This window comes from Pagrus major, chromosome 16, assembly GCF_040436345.1.
Source record: "Pagrus major chromosome 16, Pma_NU_1.0".
Classification (NCBI taxonomy): Eukaryota; Metazoa; Chordata; class Actinopteri; order Spariformes; family Sparidae; genus Pagrus; species Pagrus major.
The window spans coordinates 16,533,245-16,558,017 of NC_133230.1; the positions used below are offsets into that span (position 1 = coordinate 16,533,245).

At 39.4% G+C, this 24,773-nt stretch overlaps 1 protein-coding gene across 1 annotated transcript in view; it reads right to left on the reverse strand.

The window, feature by feature from the left end:
- Positions 1-228: 228 nt before the first annotated feature.
- LOC141010278 (brevican core protein-like) overlaps positions 229-24,773 on the reverse strand; it is a 38,233-nt gene continuing 13,688 nt past the window's right edge. The window contains exons 7-16 of the mRNA XM_073483155.1: positions 22,471-22,827; positions 18,245-18,418; positions 17,952-18,110; positions 17,784-17,866; positions 16,807-16,951; positions 16,490-16,672; positions 16,298-16,412; positions 5,052-5,156; positions 4,391-4,493; positions 229-522 (exon numbers count right to left, since the gene is read on the reverse strand). Of these exons, the coding sequence (XP_073339256.1) occupies positions 229-522; positions 4,391-4,493; positions 5,052-5,156; positions 16,298-16,412; positions 16,490-16,672; positions 16,807-16,951; positions 17,784-17,866; positions 17,952-18,110; positions 18,245-18,418; positions 22,471-22,827 (1,718 nt within the window). The remainder of the gene's footprint in view (positions 523-4,390; positions 4,494-5,051; positions 5,157-16,297; positions 16,413-16,489; positions 16,673-16,806; positions 16,952-17,783; positions 17,867-17,951; positions 18,111-18,244; positions 18,419-22,470; positions 22,828-24,773) is intronic.

The following is a 24,773-nucleotide window of genomic DNA, read 5'->3' on the forward strand; positions in this document are numbered from 1 at the left end:
TCTAGTAAATATGATAATTTGTATTGTTTCACTAAATGTGAGACATAAATCCTGAATGAATGAGAGAAGGGCCATATGACAGGTAGGCCCCGTGCTGCAGTCAGCGCTGCAGACCGGCCTCCAGACAGCAGGAAAGTTACGAGAACCGTCTGATTATAATGGAATCAATAACAAAACAAAAGCTCATGTCTGGGAGGAAAATCGTGGGAAGTGCCGCGGAGGGCCTGATTAGCATTCTGTATTGCGAGTCCCCGTGGGCCGTCTCCTGGAGCCCCCCAACCCAGAAGTGAAGAATGGCTGCGCGGGAGGGGAGGGAGGGGGGGGAGAGATGGAAGAGAGGTTGCAGAGGGCCAGACGGGGGATGCGGAAAGTCAAGGAAGACAGCTTCACAAAGACGGGCACGGTGCTGAGGGTGAGGAGGAGGGGGAGAGGACGGGGGAGGTACTGGAGGGCTCGAGGCTGCCACCGTGAAATCAGGCGGTGTGAGGGAACTGGGTTCAAGTTCAACGGCAAAGCCCTCATCTGAATGACGAGGTGATGAAGACAAAATGAATCCTGTCTGACTTCAACTGTGTCTATGTTCTGACTAACTCCCCCCGCCTCTGTCTCAATCTACCTGTTACATGGAAACTCACAGGCGAATAACCCAACATTAAACTGGATAAAACAAATGTTTTCTGTAGATTTCTCCCTCATCTTAATCTCTCAATGTGAAGTTTATATTTAGCCAACAGTGTACTGAGATTTAGATTCACACTAGTGACACAAAAACGGGGCTGCAACTATTTTCATTAAGATTAATTTCTCAGTTATTAATTAGAAAATGTAAAATGTTTCCTCAAGTCTAGGTTACTGGCAATGTTTGGTATTTTTGACAAGAAAATATTAAAAACTTAAATATAAAAGAGTTAATCTACTGTCGATAAACTATAGCAACTATAGCAACTAATTAATTCATCATTTCAGCTTGAAAGAAAATACTTTGACAAGAGCAAGACATCACTAGATGAAGAATGTTTTCCTAAATCTGATCTTAAACTTTATTACATGTATCTGGCATATATGGAGATGTAACCTGTTACAGTCAGTGTCACTGAATGTGAAGGCATTAGGGCCGCAGTGATCCTAAATACAAATGATTTTTGCACTGTATTTCTGTCAAGTACTAAAAGTTGGCATCAAATGTTTCTCTCTTTTTTTACTCTTTCACTCTAAGTAACTAGGATGGGACTCAGTAGAGTGCATACCTCCGCCAAGACCCAACAGTCCCCTTTTAAAAAAGATAGATACACCTGATTTTTTTCATCAAGGTCCATACATTATTCCCTGATAAATTCATGAAAATGTTGAAAAACGCCCGATCTCTGCATGTTAAAGAAAGTGAGAAATAATTCCTGGAACCGTCTCTTCATCTGGCTTAACACGGAAAGTTAATTGGGTCTATTCTGGGCAGAAACTCATGCTCCATCCAAGTTTTGTGAAAATCTGTTCAGTAGTTTTTGTGTAATCCTGCTGACAAACCAACAAATAAATGGACATAGGTGAAAACATAACGTCAGATGGTATCATGTAAATAACTAGCCCAATGAGTTTAAGTGATATAATATTAAACAAAAGGTCAAAGATTAAGGAAGTCCAAAAACATAATAACATTGTCCATGTGTAATAATAACAATAACAATATCAGTCTCGGGACATTTCCTGCAGAATGAGAATTTTTACTTTTGATTCTTTTGCCGACCTACATTTACCTAAATTAGACTTTAAATGCAGGACTTTAACTTGTAATAGAGTTTTTCTACATTGTGGCGTTGGTACTTAACTTAAGTAAAAGATCTCAGTACTTCTTCCACCTCTGACTTTCCATCTCAGTAAGAATTAATGGTATTAGATGAGGAGGGTGTGACTCTGTGAAAACGAACCAGCGGGATGTCACAGGTGTCTTTATGAGAAATCCCACAGGCCTGCGAGGACACAGAACGGCAATCAAAGGGGTCAGAGGTCAAGCTGCTTGTGGATTTAAAGGCCATCGAAGAGGGTCACACAGACCAGCCTCCTCCACACACACACACACACTCAAACAGTCGATTGTGTGTAGCGAGGTGGTGAATTAGGGAGGAAGTGACCATTGTCCGCCTGCCCCGAGGTCACATCTCTTCATGTCACACTTCATTTCTGACCTTTAACAGACCGAGGAGGACCGTAATTTATTCAGTGTTGAGATGTTTGTTTTCACATTATGTGACCTTCATATAGACGGCATGGACTGTACATTATATAGATAAAGACCCGAATCAGGAGCGTGTTTTCTGTGACTCGAATCAATTTAGTGTTGAAGATTGAAGCCATTTCCTTCATTTCTTAATATCAAGTATTTACAGAGAAATTAACTAACCTTGTTCGACTTTTAAGGAAAGAAATCTGAACATTGTGGCACCTTTTATAGCCAGAAATGTTAACATAGGTTTGGATAATTAAAAGCAAAAGCTACTGGATGGATTTCCATGAAACTTGGATGGACAATGAGTCTCAGCTCAGAATAGACCCAAGAGATAAAGTGTAGAAAGTCCAGGAGAGTCACACCAGAAATCAAGGGATCGCATCCAGACTGTGATTTGGTTGAAGTTAGGATAAAGATATGTTCATTTCTTGAAACAGTTATGAAATAATAGAGGAAAATCATTATTTCAGTTATATGTTAATAAAAACCAGTTTGTGAAAGAATGACAATGATCACATGATGAAAAAAGCACAAAACACTGTAAACTTACTTCTCAGAGGTAAAAGATGCTGAAACTTATTATTCTTGACAATTTTAACTTCTCAGCTTGTGGGTTCAAAATCATCTGAGCTCATATAGCCTGTATGATAGCACAGCACATAGTGACAGTAAAAACAAAAGAAATCTGAGTTTTTGGAAATACTAAATCCAGAAACAGGCTCCTTGATTCATTCCCAAACTGCAGAGCGGTGGTGGGAGGGGGTCAAGGCCGGATAAAGAGGTCGTTGACCTGCTGGTTTGCAGAGTTTAACCTCTTGGCCTCCTTTTTGATGAGGGGCTCAGAGGTCGTGACTCAGTCAGGAGGGGTCGAGGGGGAAGTCTTCCACGGACAGCCAAAAAGGAGGACGAAGCGTGTCGTCCGTCACCGGAGGAAATTTATTTCTGCACACGTGTGCGCAGACGGACACACATCCAAACGTAACGGCTCATTTTTAGAAATATGCAAAAACAACACAGACTGACCACACAGGGTTAAAATAAACTCTTGACTGAATCTCATATTACCACACATTGTTTAGCTCATAAATGCATGACAAAGATCATGCATGGGAATGCTCAGTTGAAGCTCTTTACACACATGAACATTGTCTGAAATGTCTTCCTGTGTTTGAAAGTCATCCACTCGCTGCTTTCCCACAAAAAAAGCCGAGTGGGTGCTATTGAACATTTTGTGAATTATCCCTCAGACCATTGACAGTGGGGACAGCGCGCTCGAAGGGAAAACAATATCTTATAGATTACGATACAAAACCGATCCATCCAGACGAAGACACAGGCACAAAACATGGCTAGAAATCAGCCATGAGTATGTCATGGCACGCTGGAGGGTCTGACTTCTTAATTAGACATATAAAAAGGCTGGGTCAGACGGAGCAGACAGGCAAAGAAAGGCAGGCGAGATGAGGCCCTTCAAACTGTCTGCGTCACACTGTGGGTGTGTGTGTGTCTGGATAGAGCTGTGAGAAAGTGTGTGCCATGTTGTTTGCATGTCTGAGTCTCGGCTGTGCAGGTCTGAGTCTGACTGCGTGTAGGAATGTGTCTGTCTGGAACATGTGTGTGTGTTTGTGTGATCGTGTGAACATGTTTGAAGTGGTTTGTGATTCTCTGTTCGAGTGTAACAAGCTCAACTCTCAGTAGAAATCTGCGAAAATGGTGAAGGTGTTGAGGGCCGTCGATAATGACTCCTGCATGTGTCAGGTGGTAATTTTATCACTTTATCAACCCAGGTGCAAGAATAAATGTTAGCAATGTACATTTCTGCAAATAACTGACTGAAACTTAACATTTATTTACGTTGTGTCTTTACGTTTCTTTAGGTTAAATTTTTAATAATACCTTGTGACAATGCTGTATTTATGCTCCGGTTAGATTTAAGTAGAAAAACGCTTGGTCTATTCAGGAAAAGATCATCTTTTTGCTTAAAATACCTGGTTTGGTTGCCACAAACACGGCTGGAGAGGCCCTGTCTTCAAGTAAAAAATATCAAGTTTTGGTTGCTACAAAACAGGCTGCAAATTTTTCCCCGATGCCTGCTTACAGAAATCGAGTGGTTTCACACTTACAAAAGTCTAAATGCAGTCTTGAACAGTGGTCTCTAGCTTCCCAAACCTTGTCGTCTGCAACTCCACCAACATCCCCTCCACCTCCTGACATCAAAGTTAAGTCATACGACAAAATGGCTCCGTACAGCTCATCCAGCTTCTTTAGAAGCCTTGAGATCACAAATTGATGTGTAAAGACGTTATTAACACCCTCAACATGTGGACGGGGTGCACGCTGATGCTTTTAGCTCAGCAGCTACAGTGAAGATTTCAGAAAGTAGGTTGTAGGTTGTTCCAGGGAGAACATATTATTATTAACTGACTACAACCCCTGACAATATGTCAGCTGAGAAATAGAAATGTCTCTAATGAGTGCAGTTCTCTCAGTATTTAGAGTCTCTCCCATTAAGCTGACATGACATGCTTGGTGCAAAAGGAGTCCTCACAGTTTCATTTGTCATCATATTTTTTCTCTTATTTCAACACAGCATCCTCTGCAGGTCATCAGGTATCATATGACTGCTTCTAAATAGTCTAACATGGGTTTTTATCTGCTGGCTGAACATTAATCTGCTCCGTGTATGCATGCATGTGTCTGGTCACACCGGTCTAGCCTCCACCATGTTCAAACTATGTTCAGTGTGTAAGAAAGGGTGAAGAATGTGTCTCAATAAGTCATTCACGTTCAAAACAAGTCAGAACCACTTATAATAATCACTTCTTCTTACTCACTCATTGTGCCTCCCAGCAGACATGTCCCAGTCAATCTGAACTGGGGTCTGTGGGTGAGAACCGACTGGGAGCCCTCCATCGCAGCTGCAGCTATTTGTTGTCTGCGACACATAGAGGGGAGGTCAGAGGTCAAATAAGTTCACAGGAACTCGGGGCTTTCACATGTTAATGCTCCGGAGCAGCACGAGAAAAACACAGAGAGGTGATTATAACGTTGTCAGGACGCTGTTTGTTTAAATGTGCCACAATCACACATTTGATGGACATGTCTACTTAACTGGCGGACGTGAAGGACTTTGGGATGCCACATGTCCAAAATTGGGGATGTCCTTCAAAAATGACATGAAAATATTGACGTGAGCACACGTGATTAACATGGAGGAGAAATGATGATGAACTTACTGAACTTGACATGACACCAGAAGCCACCAGAGCACCAGAGGAGTGATATTTGGCTTCGTAACAATGTTTTTCATCCAATAAATCTTTGTCGTTTCCTTGTTAAACAACAGAAGGAGGTTATGTTTTCACCCTTGTGCGTTTGTTGGTTGGTTTGTTAGCAAGATTACACAAATACTACTGAACTAATTTCCACAAAACTTGAATGGAGGTTGGGTCTCAGCCCAGAATAGACCCCATTAACTTTTGGTGCAGATCCAGGAATTTTTTCTAGCGGAAAGATCTGGAGGATTTAAATATGTTTTATCTGATATTAGACTAGATCTTATTGAATTAAAGGGGACTGTTGGGTCTTGGCCTTGAACAGTTGGTACTTTTCAATAATCCACTGCAATAATATTCAGTTCAGTACATTTTTCATTTAATACCTTTTATTATCTTTAAGTGAAGTAAGAAGAACGTCTAGAATTTTTGCATGATGGTATTTTTCTCTTTCTCATATCTTTTATGCACAACTTTTGCCTCTCATATTCACTGTCAGCAGCTGTTACATGGACAATATTTCTTCAATTTGATTAAAATTATTCTGATGAGACTTAATTGTTCACATGGACCCAAAATAAAGTGACACATTGAGATGTTTGGATTAAACTTTAGGGTTTACATGCCCTGAAGCGTTCAATCAGAATAAAACTTTTTTGACATGAGCGACATTGTTCCATCTGCTCTGTCTGGAGAACAATATTTGTGTTTCTGGTTTAATGTATTCCAGTTTTGTTAATCTTTTTAAACACTTGTTTGACCAACTCGTTGTTTCGAGCCTTTTGACCATAAAGGTGTTCAACAATCCTTAAATCTTTTAAGATCTCCAACAAAACAGTTGTATTGAACACAGACCACCATGTTTCTGTCCCTCCTGAAGCAGAGTCACCTAATGTTTCCCACACGAGGCGAACATGCGCAGAAAGAATATATTTATTCCAACCTGAGAGAGACAATCAGATCAAGAAGTCTCTAAATTATTCCTATTGAACGGATTATTAAAGTTTTACACCACCCCTCTCGCACTAAGTGTCACAATAACTGTTTTACAGCAGTTGTTATCGCCTTGACAGACATTTATTTCCTACTCCCATTTGAAAATGTTCAAAACACATTAGTCATCAGTAAAAAAGAGAGACATGTGAACATGTGAGGAATGATGTGACACAGCATCCAGACTTGCTGTATTTCTGTCTAGTGTCTACAGACTTTAGATGTTTTGTCTTGAGAGTATATTACCAACACATCACAGTGTGTCCTGGTGTGGTGACCATGTAACAGCAGCATTGCAGGTTCAAGTCTGAAAAGGACCCCGTCTCCGTCTCCTTTCATTCACTGTCACATCTTTACTGTCCACTTCATAGTAATGCTCAAAATCAAACAACATCTCACCATAAACTATAAAATATCTCACAAATGACCAATCTGATTGATTTCTTTTCCATCATCATCAAATCAGGGCTAACTTATGATGATCTTAACAATAAAATGGGGTTTGGATGAGGTATCCTTGTGTGTGTAGTGACATTAAAACACCCACACACACACACCTTGGATGGGTAATCAATGGCCAGTGTAGAGGTACCAGCTGTGGGAACAAGAAACATGATCCCTGATCACACCGACTGAAACAGAGGCTGAATACTGAAGAGGAGGTGATTCCCATGCAGTCATTCTGTTGGTACAACTTCAGCTCAGAGCGCCCCCCGCTGGAGCTGTGCAGCCCTGCAGGGACTGAAGGTCTGACAGCAGCATCAGATCAATACAGCGACCAAAAGAACGACACGAGTCACTACAAATTCGAATTGGTAGTGGTTCTGATGATGATTCGTTGCTATATAGATTAAAGGAAATGCTGTAGTTGACAGAATTAAAACTATTAGTAATTTATTTTTTTCACTTGAAATGAAAACAGCTGACCCGGTTCTGCTTTAATAGCAAATAGCACCTGTTAAAATGCATTTAATAGTATTTCTAATAGTAACTACAACAGTATATGACAAGAAATTCTGCTTTACTTTGTTGCCCATTTTCATTATATATTAAAACAGTGATTCCAACCTGTGGTCGAGCTAAATCTGAGGGTAGAAGAAGTCACTAAGAGCTAAAAAGGCATAATAAAATCATAACAAAGATTTTTTTTTGTTACTTATTGCCTTTTTTGTGGAATCAAACATTGTTCCATCTTAATGCCTGTAAAATATATATTTAAATGAAATCACCTAGAAAGCCAAAAATGTTCTTTGTCACATAGTTAACAGCTTGTAAACATCACAATCATCACAAGGGACTGCAACACAAAAAGATTGGGAGCTAAGGTATTAGAGCAAATCGACATTGCTTGATATGAGCCATTATTTGTTGACAACATTTTAATAACTACCAAGAAGCTATCGATGTTTATCTCAACATGAGCCAACCAGTTCAATTCCTCCATTTGGTTTTTGGGCTGCACAATTAATCGAAATATGATCGAAATTGCAATATGGCTAAGGGCAATATCCAAATCATAAAAAGCTGCAGCTGTTTTGATAAAAAAGGTCAAATGTGTGACAACCAGCATTATAAGGACGTACTGTAGTGCTGCAGAGATGTCCCAGCCTACAAATCTTGTTCTTCAGGTGTAAGAAAACATGTTTGTTTGCTACAGATCTCAAACAAATGTCACATTATCAGGATTTTAACAGTTTTTTTCAGTGAATATAATAAAACGTGATGCAAAAATGATCAGCCTACTTATCGAGAATCATCGCAGGTGCAATATCTGTCAACCATATCACACCCTTTACCCACCACCCTAATTAGTTTGATCGAATGCTCCTGAATGATCATTTCTGAAGTAAGAAAACTCCTCAGTGAGTGATACTCCCACACTTTGTTTCCCATGCAGGCTGCGTCCCCCATATTGCCTCTCCATGGGTTCAAATTATAACCTATTTTGTCTCTCTGTTTTCACACGGCTGCCTGTCAATCAGTCGTCCCACCCCCAGCGTAAATTGGTGCAGTGTGAAAACAGCCACTCCCTGTGCCCTGTGGGTCTAATTGGCTCGGATTAAAGAAGCCATTATATCAGTGGAGCTGATCTGAGAGCTGAGCTGCCGACTGAAGGCGGCCCACACTTTTTATCACGCTGGGAAACTGATACAGCTGCTGCAGCTTCCACACACACTCTTTACACGCAGCAGCAGTCCTGATGGTACAAACAGTGTGTGTGTGTGTGACACTGATATAATCATCTGTGTTTAGTGTACTTCATTACAACAACAGAAGACATATTTAGTTCTGTGAGATGCTTTAATTTAGCAGAATGGTCCAATAAGAGGGGAGAATGACAGGTTACATGCTACCTATTCCTTTAACTTTAACTCATAAATGTGTGTGAAGACGATAAAGAATAATCTCATAGACACGTCACACACCTACCACACCGAGGGATCACTAAACACAGATACACGTCACTGCCTCTCATGCAAATATCCAAACATACACACACTTAAACCACAAAATACATTACTTAATCTAGATAATCCCTGGACTCTATCATAATAAAATCATTGTTGACCATTGTAAATGTTTGGTGTTATTGTCTAATTGTTCAATGTTATTGTCTGTATATGTTTTTGTCTATGTTGTGTTGTTGGATTTGTTTATAACGAATAAATAATAATAAAAAGAAAAGAAATATGGAGAAAGCTGTTGACGGATCCACATGTCTGACACATGATAAAAAGTAATAATGAAGCATAAATTGACTTACTGTTGACCCATTTTTACAAAATAAAGTATATAGATAAAGCCTAACCAATCAACCAGCTATTATTAGCCTACCACAGATTTATGGTATTGGTGTCGAAGACAGATTGTCTCATTTAGTTCAGAGCATCATCACAGTTCTTTAACAATATAGTTTTATTTAATTTCAATCTATTTATTTATTTGTTTACATTATATGTTTGTGGAAAAATAAATATACATCATTAATCTACTTTACTGAGTATAAAATAACAATATCAATCTTGTATGTTAATGTCTTATACAGCATACATATTTGACCCGGTTTTTCCTCTTTTTGTCTGTTCTTAGTCGTTAGTTTCGGTCATTGTTCTTCACTGTTTGTCTAAATCAATGTTATATTCACTGTCTGTAGATGCTGCTTGTCGATGTCGGTTTTATTCTTAGTTTTTGTCTTTTATTCCTCAAGAGCCGAACCAGGGAGAAGGACTGCAAATTAGCCATGGATAGAGGTCCATCGGTCGCATTTTAATTAGATGACTACATGTACTGTCCCCGTCAAATAAACAAATAATAAATAAATAAATCAGTCAAGTTTTTAAAGAATGTGCCCGATAAGATACAGTAAAGAAAAATAAGAAGGGGAGAAAGAAGTTTAAAAAAAAAAAACAGACACAAAAAAGAATTCATAAGCTTTAAAACAATAAAATACAAAAGGCAAGACAGACATAGAGAAATATATGTCTTATTAAAACTCAACGTGTGATATCCGAAATGAGAAAGTATGAAGTTTAGTCGTCTTGACTTGTTAGTGCAGCTTCATCTCTCATAATTAGTCAACACCGGCAGTTAAAGAGTAGACATTTTGAAAGGAAATATTGTGTGTAAATGTAAATTTGGACATTTTTCAACCAAAGGTTTGACAGAGAAGTTCTTCATAAACTTCTAAAAACTAAAAAATTATCATAATAAGCAGCACTGAAGTAAAACCTGCTGCTACAACTCCTGTTATTCCCAAATCTTTGTGGTAAAATTCAAATTTTTCACTTTAATAAAAGAATAAAACTTGATTCCAAAGACCAAAAAACATTGTTAATAGATAATCACTGCACAATATATAGACTGGTACATCTTTGAAAATGTGAAAATGTCATTTTTAAGTACAGATCTTTGTGAGGGGAAGAAACCTTTCGTATCTGCTGGCTTTTATAAGAGGCATGACTTCCGTTTGTATTCATAAAGCTGGGCTACACACACACACACACACTTTCCTTGAGTAAATGCCTGCATATTGTCCGAGTAAAACCAGAGGAAGAAAATGCCACCGCTCAGACCACAAACACAAAAAAACTGCATTTGTCCAAATTGGAAGTGGAGAGCGAGAGAAGCCACAAAGGTTGTCTGTATCCCAGTGAGCGGTGACGGAGGGGTGAAGGGTTGTGGGTAAAGCTCGCTGCTGAGGTTCCCAGCCAACTTGGCACGCCTTTTCAACTTCTCCTCAGTCTTCTGTCTTTTCAACACACGGACTAAAACAGATTTTGTGAAGTTGTGCACTGTTTTCTAATTATTACTGATATGCTCGTTGAAAAATCTTTTTCTGTTTCCTCTGAAAATCCAATGGAGTCGACTCAAGAGAGATGAATAAAAATAATTTCAGTGCCTTGTTTCTGGTGGGAAAGCATCATTTTTGATACATTTACAGTCTCTTTGGAACAAAAAGATAATCTCATGTGGGCTGTAAATGTGGAATAAATCATTTGTTTTTTAAAAATGAATGAAAAACTCAAAAATCAGTCAATTGATTGGTCGATCTAAAGAGAATTAATACAATTTTAATAAAGTAGAATTTAAATCACATATCAAGATAAAATGCCAATTATTGTCTTGGTTACTGTTTCTTAAATAAGAAAAGATGTTAATGTAATTTCCAATTGTTTCTAATTTTAGTTTTAGACATAAAAACCCAAGAATTTTGACTATTTTCTGACATTTTTGTAAAGTTTTCGTGCAACACAATTAAATTTAATATAGGTAAAGAGAAAAAAAACTAAACTGAGGTTTAAAGAGCCGTTTAAAGTTAATCTTTCTTAATTTTAAGCTAGTTTTAAAGTTTGGTGCAACAGAATTTAAACTTAAACCATGATTTAATCAGGTTCAAATGTTAATCCTTGTTGGTGCAATCCAGCCTAAAAGAATAATAAAAAAGTAGCTGATAATAAAAATGATCAATAGTTCCTCTCCTAGACTCAACAGCATGATTATTTGACATTTTATAAACTAAAATATAATCAACACATCTAAAAGAGTAGCCATTAAAATAATCCTAAATGACAGAATCCATCTAGCAGCTCCAGAAATGCATCCAAAAATAATTATATTTTCACTCCTTTTCATTCCCTACACCTCTCTCCTCCCCCTGCACTTCTCACCAGCGGTCATTTTCTGGTGTCAAGGACCTCGCACTTGGGGTTTCAGGAGGTGGGCTCTCAATTAGCGAGCCACGCGTCCTCCGGAAGAAAGAGGAACTCCGTGAGGAGTCCTTAACGACTGGCCTCTGTTCACTCTGCTCTGACCCCACGACCCCGGGGTCACAGGCCACAATACACTCCCATATGGAGCCGTGTTATCGGCTCTGTGATGGAGGGGACGGACAGCAACCCCTCTGCATTCAGGTCGAGCTGCGTGACGCTATTGAAGGCCTGAGAAAGCCTGAGACACCTCTCTGAAGATCCGTCCAGCTTTATGAATTCAGCTCTGCCCTCTGATCAGGTCTGATAATGTGGATCTGTGTTTTTTAATTGAGCTGGAGCAGAAGGAAGAAAGGTGGCACACATGTGCTGCACACCGGGGGAGCTGCCTGGAGCTGCTTCAAGCCTGTATGTTTGGCCACTGAGCAGCACTAATGTGGGTCTGTTTCTGGGTAAATGCCTTGCTCAAAAGCATGTTGATGGGAAGGAAAAGCGGTTCTCTTTTACCTTCATATAAAACTTCTCTCATACATGGTTTTACGTTCTGCATAAAGACACTGGCACATACAAAATACTCATGATGAAGTTTTTTTGGCCTCCTTAACTTACTTTAGAGCGATTACAATATCAAACTAAACCAGTGGTGGGATGTAACTTATAACTACAATTTTTCTTACAAAACTACAGTAATTAAACACAATTTTGAGGTACTTGACTTTAGAACACATTATCTTAATAACTTCTTTTACTGGTTAATAACGTGTTATCTGTATAATATCTGAAAATAAATTATAATCTATTATTATAGGTTAAGATAAGATTAATTGAGTCCAGAGGGGATATTCACATATAAAAGTCATTAACATTGGCCAAGTGGCATACACAGTAATGCAGCGATGATTGTTACAGCCCGACCGATACATAGGTTGGCAAATTATTGGTTGCTATTGGCCTATCACTGATATATCAGTATCAGATATCGTAATGTTTTAATATTGGTGTCAACATCGGCCCCAATAATCAAGTATCAGTCACACATAAATCTGAAATGATTGAGTATTTTTACTTTTGGAACTTCTAAATATTTTCTGATACCAATACTTTTACTACTTTTACTTGTAACAGAGTATTTCTATAATGTGGTATATCTACTTCTAAAAGATCCAGTGTACTTCTTCCTCTACTGCAGTAAACAAACTGAAATTGCAGGGTTGATAGTACATTTGAGAGTTAATCTGTTTAATCACAATTTTCTTGTTTTCATGTCTTTAATCACTTGTTTTGTCTGATTTAGAAACCAAAACCCCCCAAATATTCAATTTACTATACTACACATAACAGCTAAAAGCACTGAATGTTGGGCTTTTTTGGTTACTACATAACCTCTTGCTAAAACATCACATTGATCATAAAAACTATGGTTGACTCTTTGATTAAATAAGATGAATTATAATAGTTTAAGGACAAGTTGCATTAAAACTCATCTTCGAAGAAAAGCTGCACACGGTTAGAGACGCGTTAAATGCACATTTTGTCACCTGCTGAGTTGAACTTTCATGATAGTGTTACCACAACTGTTTAAAAGCTGGAGGAGAGGAAGAGGAATTAAAGGAATTTAAAATGGTTGATGACGAGATGACAGCGCAGACAACAGGTAAAATTTAGTCTGAATTATTACACAGTGTAGTCTGTAGATAAAAGGTAAAGGCTGCTGCCTCTAACAGAAGAGATAATTCAGTAAGGATGTGCAAGATGTTTGACTCTATTATTATATTGTGACTTAATTTAACAGCACATTAATAGAAGACTGAACTCTACACGCAGACAGCAGTGAGAATTGAAGAGTTAAGGCTGCAGCAGACGCACAAACATTTAGATTATGGCAGCTTTGTTTGTTTCAGCCTTTCTTCTGTTAGTGTGACTGTGATCAAAATATTTAGTCTGGGCTCAGCTGTCAACACTTCACTGGTTCCTGACACTTTGCCATTTCCCACAGTGCCAACCAAACATGGCTCAATGACGCCACCTGGTGGCAGGATGAAGAATGACTGTGGCTGCTGTTATCACACAGAACATGCAGAAAGAAACATGTTGATTACGTTCAGCGACAACCAGGCCTCTGTTGAAGACTGAACAGCTTGTTTGTGGGATAAAATAGGCTGAATAATTCGATGTGAGAGGGTGGCAAGGCTAGCAACAAGCTAGCTCAGTCACCTGCAGCAGGTAGCTCATGTTATGCACACCTGCTTCTCTTCCTTATCACTGAAGATTTCACAGATACCTTTGACAACTTCACCAGCTGCAAACACACATTTACAAAACACGAATCGTCTTACTTACATCTTGTTTTCGTCTTGTTTTCCATCAAGCTTTCCTCAAGTTTTCCAGGCAGAGTGACGAACCGTGACGCAACAGTTCTGCTGCTTCTAATAGGTGTAGACGCACCTGTGCACAATCACGTGGGTCACCTGACCTTTAATTGCATTTTAGTTGTCATTGCAGCCTGAAAACTGATCATGCAGGTTGAGAATGTTCATTAAATGAAACCTCCGCTTTGTCTTTTATTGCTTTGTTCTTTATTATAGTGAGAATTAAAGGTGCACTACGTAGTTTGAACAAACAAACCTAAACAAACTAAATAAACAAACTGTCTTTGTTTTCATGACTGAATAAACAAACTGACCTAAAAAAGGACAACACGATTTCATGCTGTTTTACTTAGTTCATATGTGGCGGACCCTGCCACAACAGTGTTCAGGGACCTGATTTTCCCCTGAGAACAGCTTGTTTATTCAGTTGTGGAAAATATAAATATTTCTGAGTTTGTTTCATTACCTCATTAAAACTAGTCTCGTAATCTCTTCTCCACTGTTTGGAAGAACAAAGTTGCTGGTAGATTGTCGGTTTTTATTCGCTTTTCTTTTCTTTTCTTTTTGTTTTTTAATGTGATAGAAAAAAGCCTAAAAAAAAAACATTAAAAAAAAAGAGAGAAAATTAAGCCACCCAGGGGTTCCTGCATGAGGACAGGCCAGCACCTAGTTTATCTATCCAATGGATTTTGCTACATTTAAGAGTGTCATCACACTCTCCTCTTCAAGGGATTCATCAAAATCCTCCTTTTTCTGACTTCAAGCAACATTATGTAGAAATTGGTATTTTGTTTCACCATAACCCTTACAAGAAGAACATGCCAATTATCTGCCAAAAGTGTAAATTTAATACTAGTATTATTGAAAGAGCAAGCAGATGGTTAGCTTAGCTTAGTATAAAGACTGGAAACAGGGGGAAACAGCTAGCCTGGAAACAAAATCCATCTACCTGCACCTCTGAAGCTGACTGATTAACACGTAATATAGTTTTGTTTAATCAGTTCAACAACCAAACTTTAAAAACTACGACTAACTTTAGACAGAGCCAGCATACTGTAGCGGTCCCCCTTGTTTCCAGTCTCTTTGCTGAGCTAAACTAACACGATATGAAAGAGGTATTGATGATCTCATAAGTGAATAAAGAAGCGAATAAGTGTATTTCCCAAAATGTTGACTAATGCTTCAAGCAACATTTTGACTTATACTGTAAACAACATATTCAGTATGGAACTTGTGACATTCAATTTAAGATTACAGAAAGAAAAGGAAGGAGAGTATTGGGATGAAAGTGTTACATACCTGGCTAAAGAAGAGTCTGACAACTGAAAACTATGTGAAACAGAAGTGACACACAACTCCTGTGTATATTTCAGATGTAATTATGTGACCTCATGTTCAATATTTTATTAAACAGAAAAATAAAGTATAAAAAAATACCCCTCCTTCCGTCGTACATGTTGAATCTCACATAATCCATAAAAGCAATATCACGACTTTTCCTGTTAACACATTGACCAAACTGTTAAAAATGTCAGTCTGTGTCTAGTTAAACATGAAATAAAGGGCACGCACAGCGCTAAGGGTAAAAAGGGAGAAGAATTTATTCTTTGTTCTGTTCTACAAAACTTTATTACAACATAAAGCTGACGAACAAAACTGTGTCGGCTGGAAATAAAAGGTTTCTCTCAGAAAAATGCGGGCAGCAATCACAGGTGTGGAAACTCATGTATGTACAGTATTTATTGACTGTTAAGTTTGAACTTTGTGCTTTGGAGTTTGAAAAGTAGGCTCTCTGTTCCTACATCACACTGAAAACAAAAATCTCTGTTGGTTACAAAGGTCTTGTTGATATTAGCACCATTTTATAAAAAGAACCACAGAGAACAGTTCTTATTACATATTTTCTACCAAGGTAGATCGAGGGCTGGGATTTGGAGCTTTCTTTCAAGTGAAAAGGACTCATCAGCTAATCAGTTTGACGTCTTTATCGCTCTTCTTTTCATTGCATTAAAATCTTAAAGTCTACAGTGGAAAATATTCTAAAGGACATCAAAAAGTAGGAAGAGTTGTGCACTCAGGCTTCTTGGCTGAGAGGAAAACTTTGTGTCTTAATGCATCTGTGGTTCGTTGTGTCCTGTTTGAGCGTTCATTGGTAAAAGCATTTGATTCTTGTCGCCTTGTCAGCAGAATCTAAGAGAGGAAGACAAGGAAAGCATGGCTGACTTTTAAAACCTGATGTCCCAGTACTGCGGCGTCTCTTTAGTGGCCTCAAACTCGTCTTCCATGGCGGCAAAGTTGGTGTTTGTCAGTGATGTCACTTCAGGGTGTTGGGTTGGACCTCCCGCCTCTGAAAGGTTATTCAAAATTTAGAAGTATTTCACATTTTTTAAGATAATAAATGGTTTTGATTATCTCTTTTCTTACCAGGGATACAGAGGATCTGGGGTCTCTCCCACCTTCCTCCAGACAGACACCTGATCAGAGGATTCAGTCTCTGCTGGAAACCCTGAGCGCAGTGATAACGCACGACCGCATTGGTCTCATATCTCTGTCGAGCCTTTCCAAACATGGAGGCGTTTCGGACCTTTGGTGGTGGCCCACATGAGGCTGATGACAGAGTTAAGAAGAGTTAGATCCTCAATGGGAGAATAACTCATGTGCAATGATGCAACAGCAGAAAACAGCCACATGAGGGAGCTGAAAACATGAATGAGGAGCTCGAAATGTCTGACGTTACTCACAGGTGCCTTTCTTGCAGGTGTATGCGAGGTGATAGTTGCAGGGTACGTCACTCCAGCGTCCGTCATCATGCCACACCATCACCACACAGTCTTCACCAGATAGAAAATAGCTGTCTGGCTGCCCTCTGTACCAGTTCTCATACAGCTGAAACAACACAACAATTTGCATGTAAGGAAATAATAATATGTAGATGTAAACTGTGTCCACATTAGTACTTACTTCCCTTTTGTGGGAAGACTAGACTAACATATTCAAATATAGCAACCCCTCTGATAGAGGATGGAGAGGGTGGATGGCAGGTTAACAAGAGCAAGCAGATGGTTAGCTTAGCTTAGCATAAAGACTGGACACAGGGGGAAACAGCTAGCCTGGTAACAAAATCCATGTACCTGCACCTCTGAAGCTGACAGATTAACATACAATATATTTTTAATCAAACTTTAAAAACTACAACTGCTTTTGGACAGGTTAACACAGTTTGAAAAGTATTAAAAAAAACTACAACTACCTTTAGACAGAGCCAGGCTAGCTGTTCTCCCTTGTTTCCAGTCTCTTTGCTGAGCTAACCAGCTGCTGGCAGTGGCCCTAATTTAACTTAAATTATATTAGAGTGGTATTGATCTTCCAATCTAACTCTCAGCAAGCGTATTTCCCAAAATGTTTGACTTTTCCTTAAACAGGAGTTACAAAAGACTCGATAATGCTGATGAAAGCTCCTCCGCAGCCTCAGAAGAAATCAGACACTGTTTTTCACAGACTGGCTATGGTACTCTTCATGACTTGGTGAGATGATCTGGAGGTGCACATTCAGGGGAATACCTTTTGTAAATTCTCAATATTTAATAACACAATATTATTATTGAGAAAATAATATCATAAACACTGCTGGAAAATGTCCAAACAATGTTTTGGACATCATCCAGCATTCTGTCATCTGAAAACCTTCAAACACCTCCTGATTTCTCATAATTCTCACCAGTGGGTTTCCATCAGACCAGCGGAAATCATCCTCGATGGTCTTATCATTCAAACCGGTCCACTGGTATTCTTTGTAGTTGTCTGGTGGATACAGTAAGGCATTATATTTACTCCTCTGGACACATAAATTACTCAAGGAGGGTAAACCATAGTGGTTTGAACCTACTGTTGATGTAACTCTGCTCCTCAGGGGTCATGATGGACACCAGATGAGCTCCCAGCATGCGACAGTGCTGCTCTGCCACCTCCCAGCTCAGACGCTGGCCGAAGTGTCGGTAGCAGAAACCCTGGAACTTATCCCAACCTGGTTCACATCGCTCCACATCTGGAAACATCACAGAGGAGGAGACAGGACAACAAAGAGTCTTTCAGATGTCCCAACAGGTTTTATGCTGCGTGAACTTTTTTAATTAACTTCTCCAACTTGTTTGACATAATTACAGAAGCAAAAGTGCTCACCGGTCTGACAGAAGTCTCCTCCGTATGTTGGCAAACAGAGACATTTAATCTCCCCGTCACGGTCGGTGCAGGTGCCTCCGTTGAGACAGGGTTCGCCCACACAGGCATCTGAAACAAAACAGTGCCAGTTACGATTTTTCTGCTGCTGAAACTGCATGAGAGCACAGGCCTCAGCTAGTGAAATATATGAACTACAAATACCAGGATAAAAGTGGATATAGATTAAAGATTGATGATGAACTAATTACAACCAGTAAATTTTACACATTTACAAAGGTAGATAAATATGTGCAAATAAACTAATAATGGTGACATATTACAGGACACATCTTTAGATAAAAGGACACGTTGAAGCATCAGGATCCATGTGAGCCTACAGATGGCAGCAGAGGACAAACTTCAGAGTGTCACATGAGGTCAAAATCTTGGAGTCTTCTTCTGTCTTCTTTGGAGTTGTTTCTGGACTTTCTTTCTTTCTTTCCATCTTCTTCTTTTGACACTATCATTATTAATAATGATAATTGTGTGAGTTGCGATTACACTGAGTGACTTCGTCATGCTATTTTCAAAAGACTGAAAGGAACAGGTGAAGTCAGGTGAAGTTTTGTCGTCCACAAAACATTTAATAAAACAAGTCCCCATCTACTTCAGTTGTTCAGGTGAATGCTACAACACTGTTTTGTGGTGAAGCTCCAGAAATGTTTTGTGGAGGACGAAACTTCACCTGACTTTCAATCAAGGACAAGGGAGTGAGTAGATAATGACTGAATTTTCAATTTTGGGTTAACCCTTTAAAGGGACAGGTCAACCAAACACAGTAATGATTTCCCTTATAACCAGAGAGTTTCCTTTTGACATTAACCCCAGTACATTACAGTAAATCATATCATGTCTGTTGGGTTTAATGTGTCAAAACATTAGTCTTGGAGAAACTCAACAACACTCATCAAAAATCCTCTTATCACTGCCTCACACTAACACTTAAACACATAACACTTAAATCTCTCTTTTTTTGTTGAACAAAAGAACCTAAATTGTAAATAGCAGATTATTTGTTATTGATTATGTTAATACTTTTTAAAGGAGTTACTTTAGGAGAAATTTGTGAGAAATCAGTTAATTGTTAGTGTATATTCCCATCACGTTTTATTTTTGTAGAATTGGCTCTTGATACTGTGACTTTATGTTGTGAAACGTTTGTATGGATGAATACACTGTACAAGAGAAACATGTCTTTACTTCAGGCCAAGTGTCCCTGTGGAAAGGTAGCCTCGTTGTTTAAAGTCCTGAAGAAAAAGAGTGGTTGTAGTTCAAGTCTAATTTTCTAAATTTGTCAAAGAAGGCAAAATGGAGGCATGTGTGCCGAACTGAAATTAAACATTTTACAAGTGGATTCGGTTTATTTGATTCCTTTGACACCCTATAAACAAGAAGTCTGCGGTGTCTGTCATTATGCTGCACACTCACATACCTCTGTCTTTTGTCAGAGTGTGTGTATGGAAGGTAATAATGGCTTTTACACGAGTCAAATGAGAATCATATGTGCTGAAAGTAAAAACATCATTCAGTGGTGAAGCATAAAAGGATTAAACCACACATGTATGCTGTGACCCATGTTGGCAATTTTTCAAGTTTGCAACAAGGAAAGTTGGATTAATTTTTAGATTTTTCTGCAAAAAGTCTGCATGATTTCTTATGTTTGTGTAGTTTTCTTCAAACACCACACAACAGCTTTCAGACATCTAAAAAAGGTCTTGTCTCACAATAAATGAATATTTCAGAGATGGGAGGGTGCTTTTCTGATAGTTCTGATGGTAAAAACCTGTTTAAAAATGATTGCCTCGTTTAAAAATATTGCCTCTACTGTCTACTGGAGTTGTAAGTAAAGACGAGTCTGTTTTGTAGCCCAGTCACCAGGATAAAATGATGCCAGTTAACGTTTCAGCAAACCACAGAAACGTTCACATTTTGAAGGTGTCAATTTCGTGACAATTTCCAGTCCTGTTTGTGGCAACTAAAACCGGATATTTTGGACGGGAAGTCTGGATATCTTGAGCCGTGTTTGTGGCAACCAAAAGAGGTATTTTAAGCCAAACAAATAACCTTTTCTGAACTCTGACCAAGCCTGTTCATAAGCACAGTGTTGTCAAAAGATAAGACTAAAAATTTAACCTAAAGAAGCATTAAGTTGCAACATATCAAAATGTTAAATTCAACATATCCTGTGGTTAGCAAAAGCATACATTGCCAACATTTATTCTGGCCACTGGGTTGTGTTTTGTGTTGTGCACCACTTTAGTCTGTTGTATGTTCAAGTTTAAGTTTTCTGATCAAAACGTGAAGCTGCCCGCTGTGTTGAAAGGCAATTCCTTCGATTTGTTTTTCTTTTAATGATATTCACATTTATGACTATTCTATGGAAGCCAATTTCTGCAAGGAATACAACATTTTCACAAAATAGAATTAAAAATACTGTTAAAGCAAAAAGATCAGATAATAAGTCAAAACTATTACATAAGGAAAACTGCAAGTTTTGATTTTTCTCAAGCCTAACGGCCTTTAAACACCTGGGGTAATTCATTTGCATGTCAATATTTTTTTAAACTGTTGTTTATGTCATCAGTACTTTCACATAGTAAGCAAATTAAAAAAAACATAATTTGTAATTTCGTAACGACGCCGTTTTTTCGTCACATCTCATGACAATGGCGGACCTGTTGATTGTTTATGTCTGTCATCACACTGTGTTATATGACAAAGGCCTGAAAAAATTAAAGACAATGTGACAAAGGTGACTTGGAATGAGAAACCTCAATTGCTCCCTGCACAGACGGGCTGTAAATGTTTGATTTACCATTGACCCAGCTGTTATATCCATCTGTGTTCCCTTCAAATCCACCAGACTCCATTGATAAAAACAGTAATTTTACTTCACAGAACATGGGAGTTGCTGGTCTAATGCTGCCTCGATCGGTTGGTTTGTTTGTAACTTTGATGTTATAACATATTCAAACATCTTAATGGATCGCTGCTGGTGTGATTCGTTTTGATGTAACATATTCGCACACAAGAATTTCACATGTGTGTCGTTTATTCGTCACGTCCACGGTGTGTAAAGGCCATAACTTTTCTTTTTTCCAGCTTTTTTTGGGCAGAAATTGGCTTCCATATAATGCACCTCTCACTACAGCTCCCATTTCTAGTATTGGGGAGTAACTACTGAGGGAACATGATAGGAAAACAAATAACCGATTCATCAACTGACAGTGAGACAAGAAACAAACATATATTAGTGATTTTATCATTCTTACACCTAAAAACACAACACTGTACACATCTCGGAAAAGATCATGATTAAACAACTGAACATGACTTGAGTATGAAACATTAAAGGATGACCAATAATGGATATTTAAAAATGTATTGCTAAATACTACCACTCACAACAAACATTTGTGCTTATAAACATAGTAACACTCTGTGCTTCTGGTACAAGACCGTCTACAATAGCAGTAAAAGTGATTGAACAGTTTTAACGTTTGCTGACCTGAAAGTTATGGATTAAATATAAAACATTATGGGCTGCTGCTCTGATCAGTGCTGTTGCATTAAACATAATCGCGTTTACATTCCAGGTAAAGATCAAGTCTCTTTCCAGATTACTGCAAAAGATACTGTTAGCGAAGACGGAAGAAAGTGATGGTGAAGAGAATAATTTGCACTTGTTTGGTGCAGAGATGCAAATAAAATCCACTGATCAAGATACTGAGAAAAGTTTAACCGATGCTATTGCCATCACTCATCGTAGAAGAAGCACTGACTCACTCATTCGTAAACACACCATTATATTACAGTACTTCACAGAAGTCAATCTTTGGATGAGGAAGAAAACATCATGCACAACAAGAGTGGACTGTTGACAAATGTCAAATGGGAGCTGTCCCAGTGTGAGTATCTCGAAGGGGAGGTGGGGTCACGAGGGGAGAAGTGAGGAGTGTTTTAAGGTGAAGCGCGAGGAGTCAGAAGGGTGAGTAGTGGGGCTTTCTGAGACAAAAAGTGAAACAAACGTGGGAAGTCATTTGAAAAGGAGGTGGGAGGGGAGGTGTTTTACAGAAAATGGAGCAAAGGCAGGTTGGGGCAGAGGACAGACCAGGGATTTTAGTGCATCATTGCGTCGAGTAGCAAGAGGAGGACGGTTAGGCTGATGAGAGTGGCTTTAACATTACCTGAAGCTTTCCCTGTACCGCCTACAGCTGCCCGCTCATTGGGCAAGATAAGCAGGGTGGGAGGCTGGGTGAGACTAAACTCAACATCCACCAGACCTTGATCCACTGGAGGGATGAAGGCTGTCACCTGCCGGGGCTCAGCTGTCTTGTGGAAGACCTTTGGTGCTGAGGTGGTTGGTGGGCTCCAGGTGCGTCTGGACCAGTGCGTGGTGGTTGTCATCTTCGTGGCGGCAGCAGTGGGTTTTGTGCTCGAGGAGGAATCTGGAGCTGCTGTGGAGGTGTTTCTGTTGTACTCTAGATCATTCAGAGACTCTTGGGGTCCGGTGGTGGTGGACAGCAGAGCCCAGTTAGATGTTTCTAAATCGAGAGGAAAGACAGTAAAATCCTCCTCAAGGGTAACACTTGCTTCCTCTTCAACGGTTGGGGTAACGCTAGCTTCTTCTTCAACAGTTGAGGTAACGCTAGCTTCTTCTTCAACAGTTGAGGTAACGCTAGCTTCTTCTTCAACAGTTGAGGTAACGCTAGCTTCTTCTTCAACAGTTGAGGTAACGCTAGCTTCTTCTTCAACAGTTGGGGTAACGCTAGCTTCGTCTTCAACAGTTGGGGCAATGCTAGCTTCTTCTTCAACAGTTGAGGTAACGCTAGCTTCTTCTTCAACAGTTGAGGTAACGCTAGCTTCTTCTTCAACAGTTGAGGTAACGCTAGCTTCGTCTTCAACAGTTGGGGCAATGCTAGCTTCTTCTTCAACAGTTAGAGTAACGCTAGCTTCTTCTTCAACAGTTAGAGTAACGCTAGCTTCTTCTTCAACAGTTAGAGTAACGCTAGCTTCTTCTTCAACAGTTGGGGTAACGCTAGCTTCTTCTTCAACAGTTGAGGTAACGCTAGCTTCCTCTTCAATGGTTGGGGCAATACTAGCCTCTTCTTCAAGGTCAAGATTCGGGCTGATGTTATCTTCTTCTTCAACGGCAAGGGTTGGAGCAACATGAACTTCTTCAAAAGTTGGGGCAATGTTAGCTTCTTCTTCATGGGCAAGGGTTGGGGCGATGCTAGATTCTTGATCAAGGGATAGGGTTGTAGCTTCTTCTTCATGGGATGCAGTAATGTTAGCTTCTTCTTCATAGGATGCTGCAACGCTAGCTTCTTCTTCAAGGGTTGGGGCAGCATTAGCTTCTTCTTCCAGTGAAAAGGAAACTTCCTCTTCAAGAGTTGGGTAAACTTTAATTTTGTCTCCAAGTGTCGGGGTTACTGTAACTTCCTCTTCAAGAGTTTGATTAACTTTATTTTCCTCTTCAATGATTCGGCTAATATTAACACCATATTCAGTGGTTGGAGTAACTTTAACGTCTTCTCCGAGGCTTGCAGTAACTGTCCCAGGTTCTTGTCCACTTGCCTCTTCATACCCACCGGTTGCAGACTCCAAATACACTCTGTAACCTGATGTTTGGTACCGTGGTGTCGAGGGATCAGTTGGCAACTCAGTGAGAGACTCAATCGTAGTTGAACTTCTTCCAGAAACAACGCTGGGTCCAGATCTTGTTGGGTGCAGCTGTTTTTCTTCATTTTCCATAGTGACTGTGTCTTCAAACTCCAAGCTTGTACTTCCCTCCTGTCTAGAAATGGGTGATTCCCACAGCTGTGGTGCTGTTGAGAAGATATCCAAGCCAGTTTTTTCTGAATGGCGTGACACTGGCGAAAGCGTCAGATCGGGGACCGCAGTCTGAGACTCAGCAGGAGCACCGCTAGCAGAAGCAGAAGGTGACGGATGAGTGGTGGACCCGGAAGTAGAAGACTCTGATCTGGAGATGAAGCTCACTGCTTCAACATCAAGGTCACTCTCTAGGAAAGAGCACAAAGCATTTTTGGTGGTGTGACTTCATCTATTAAAGTGCTATATTCCTTGCTGAGTGTTAGATGAGAAGATTGATACCTCTCTCGTAGCCTAAAGGCGGATTTATTGGCCATAACCTACACGAGCGGCGAATTGCCAACTGTACTTTCCCCTTTAAACACACCAACTCCTTCGGCTCACAGTTGTGCCTCTGGCATGTCATGATATTATTGATTGAAACTGGTTGATCCAAGCCTGCGTAAGCATCATTATTTGTTTTACAGAACAAAAACATGTGACACAATATGACAGGGGATGTGATCTAAAAGTATTAAAAAGGCATTTTCCTTTTCATCTAGACTTTAATTCATATAAAAACTAAAACCAAATATGATAAAACATGCTACTGTGTGAGCCGTCTGCTGATTGTAGCGTCATATTTACCATCCAGACCTGAAAGTGGTATCAATCTTCT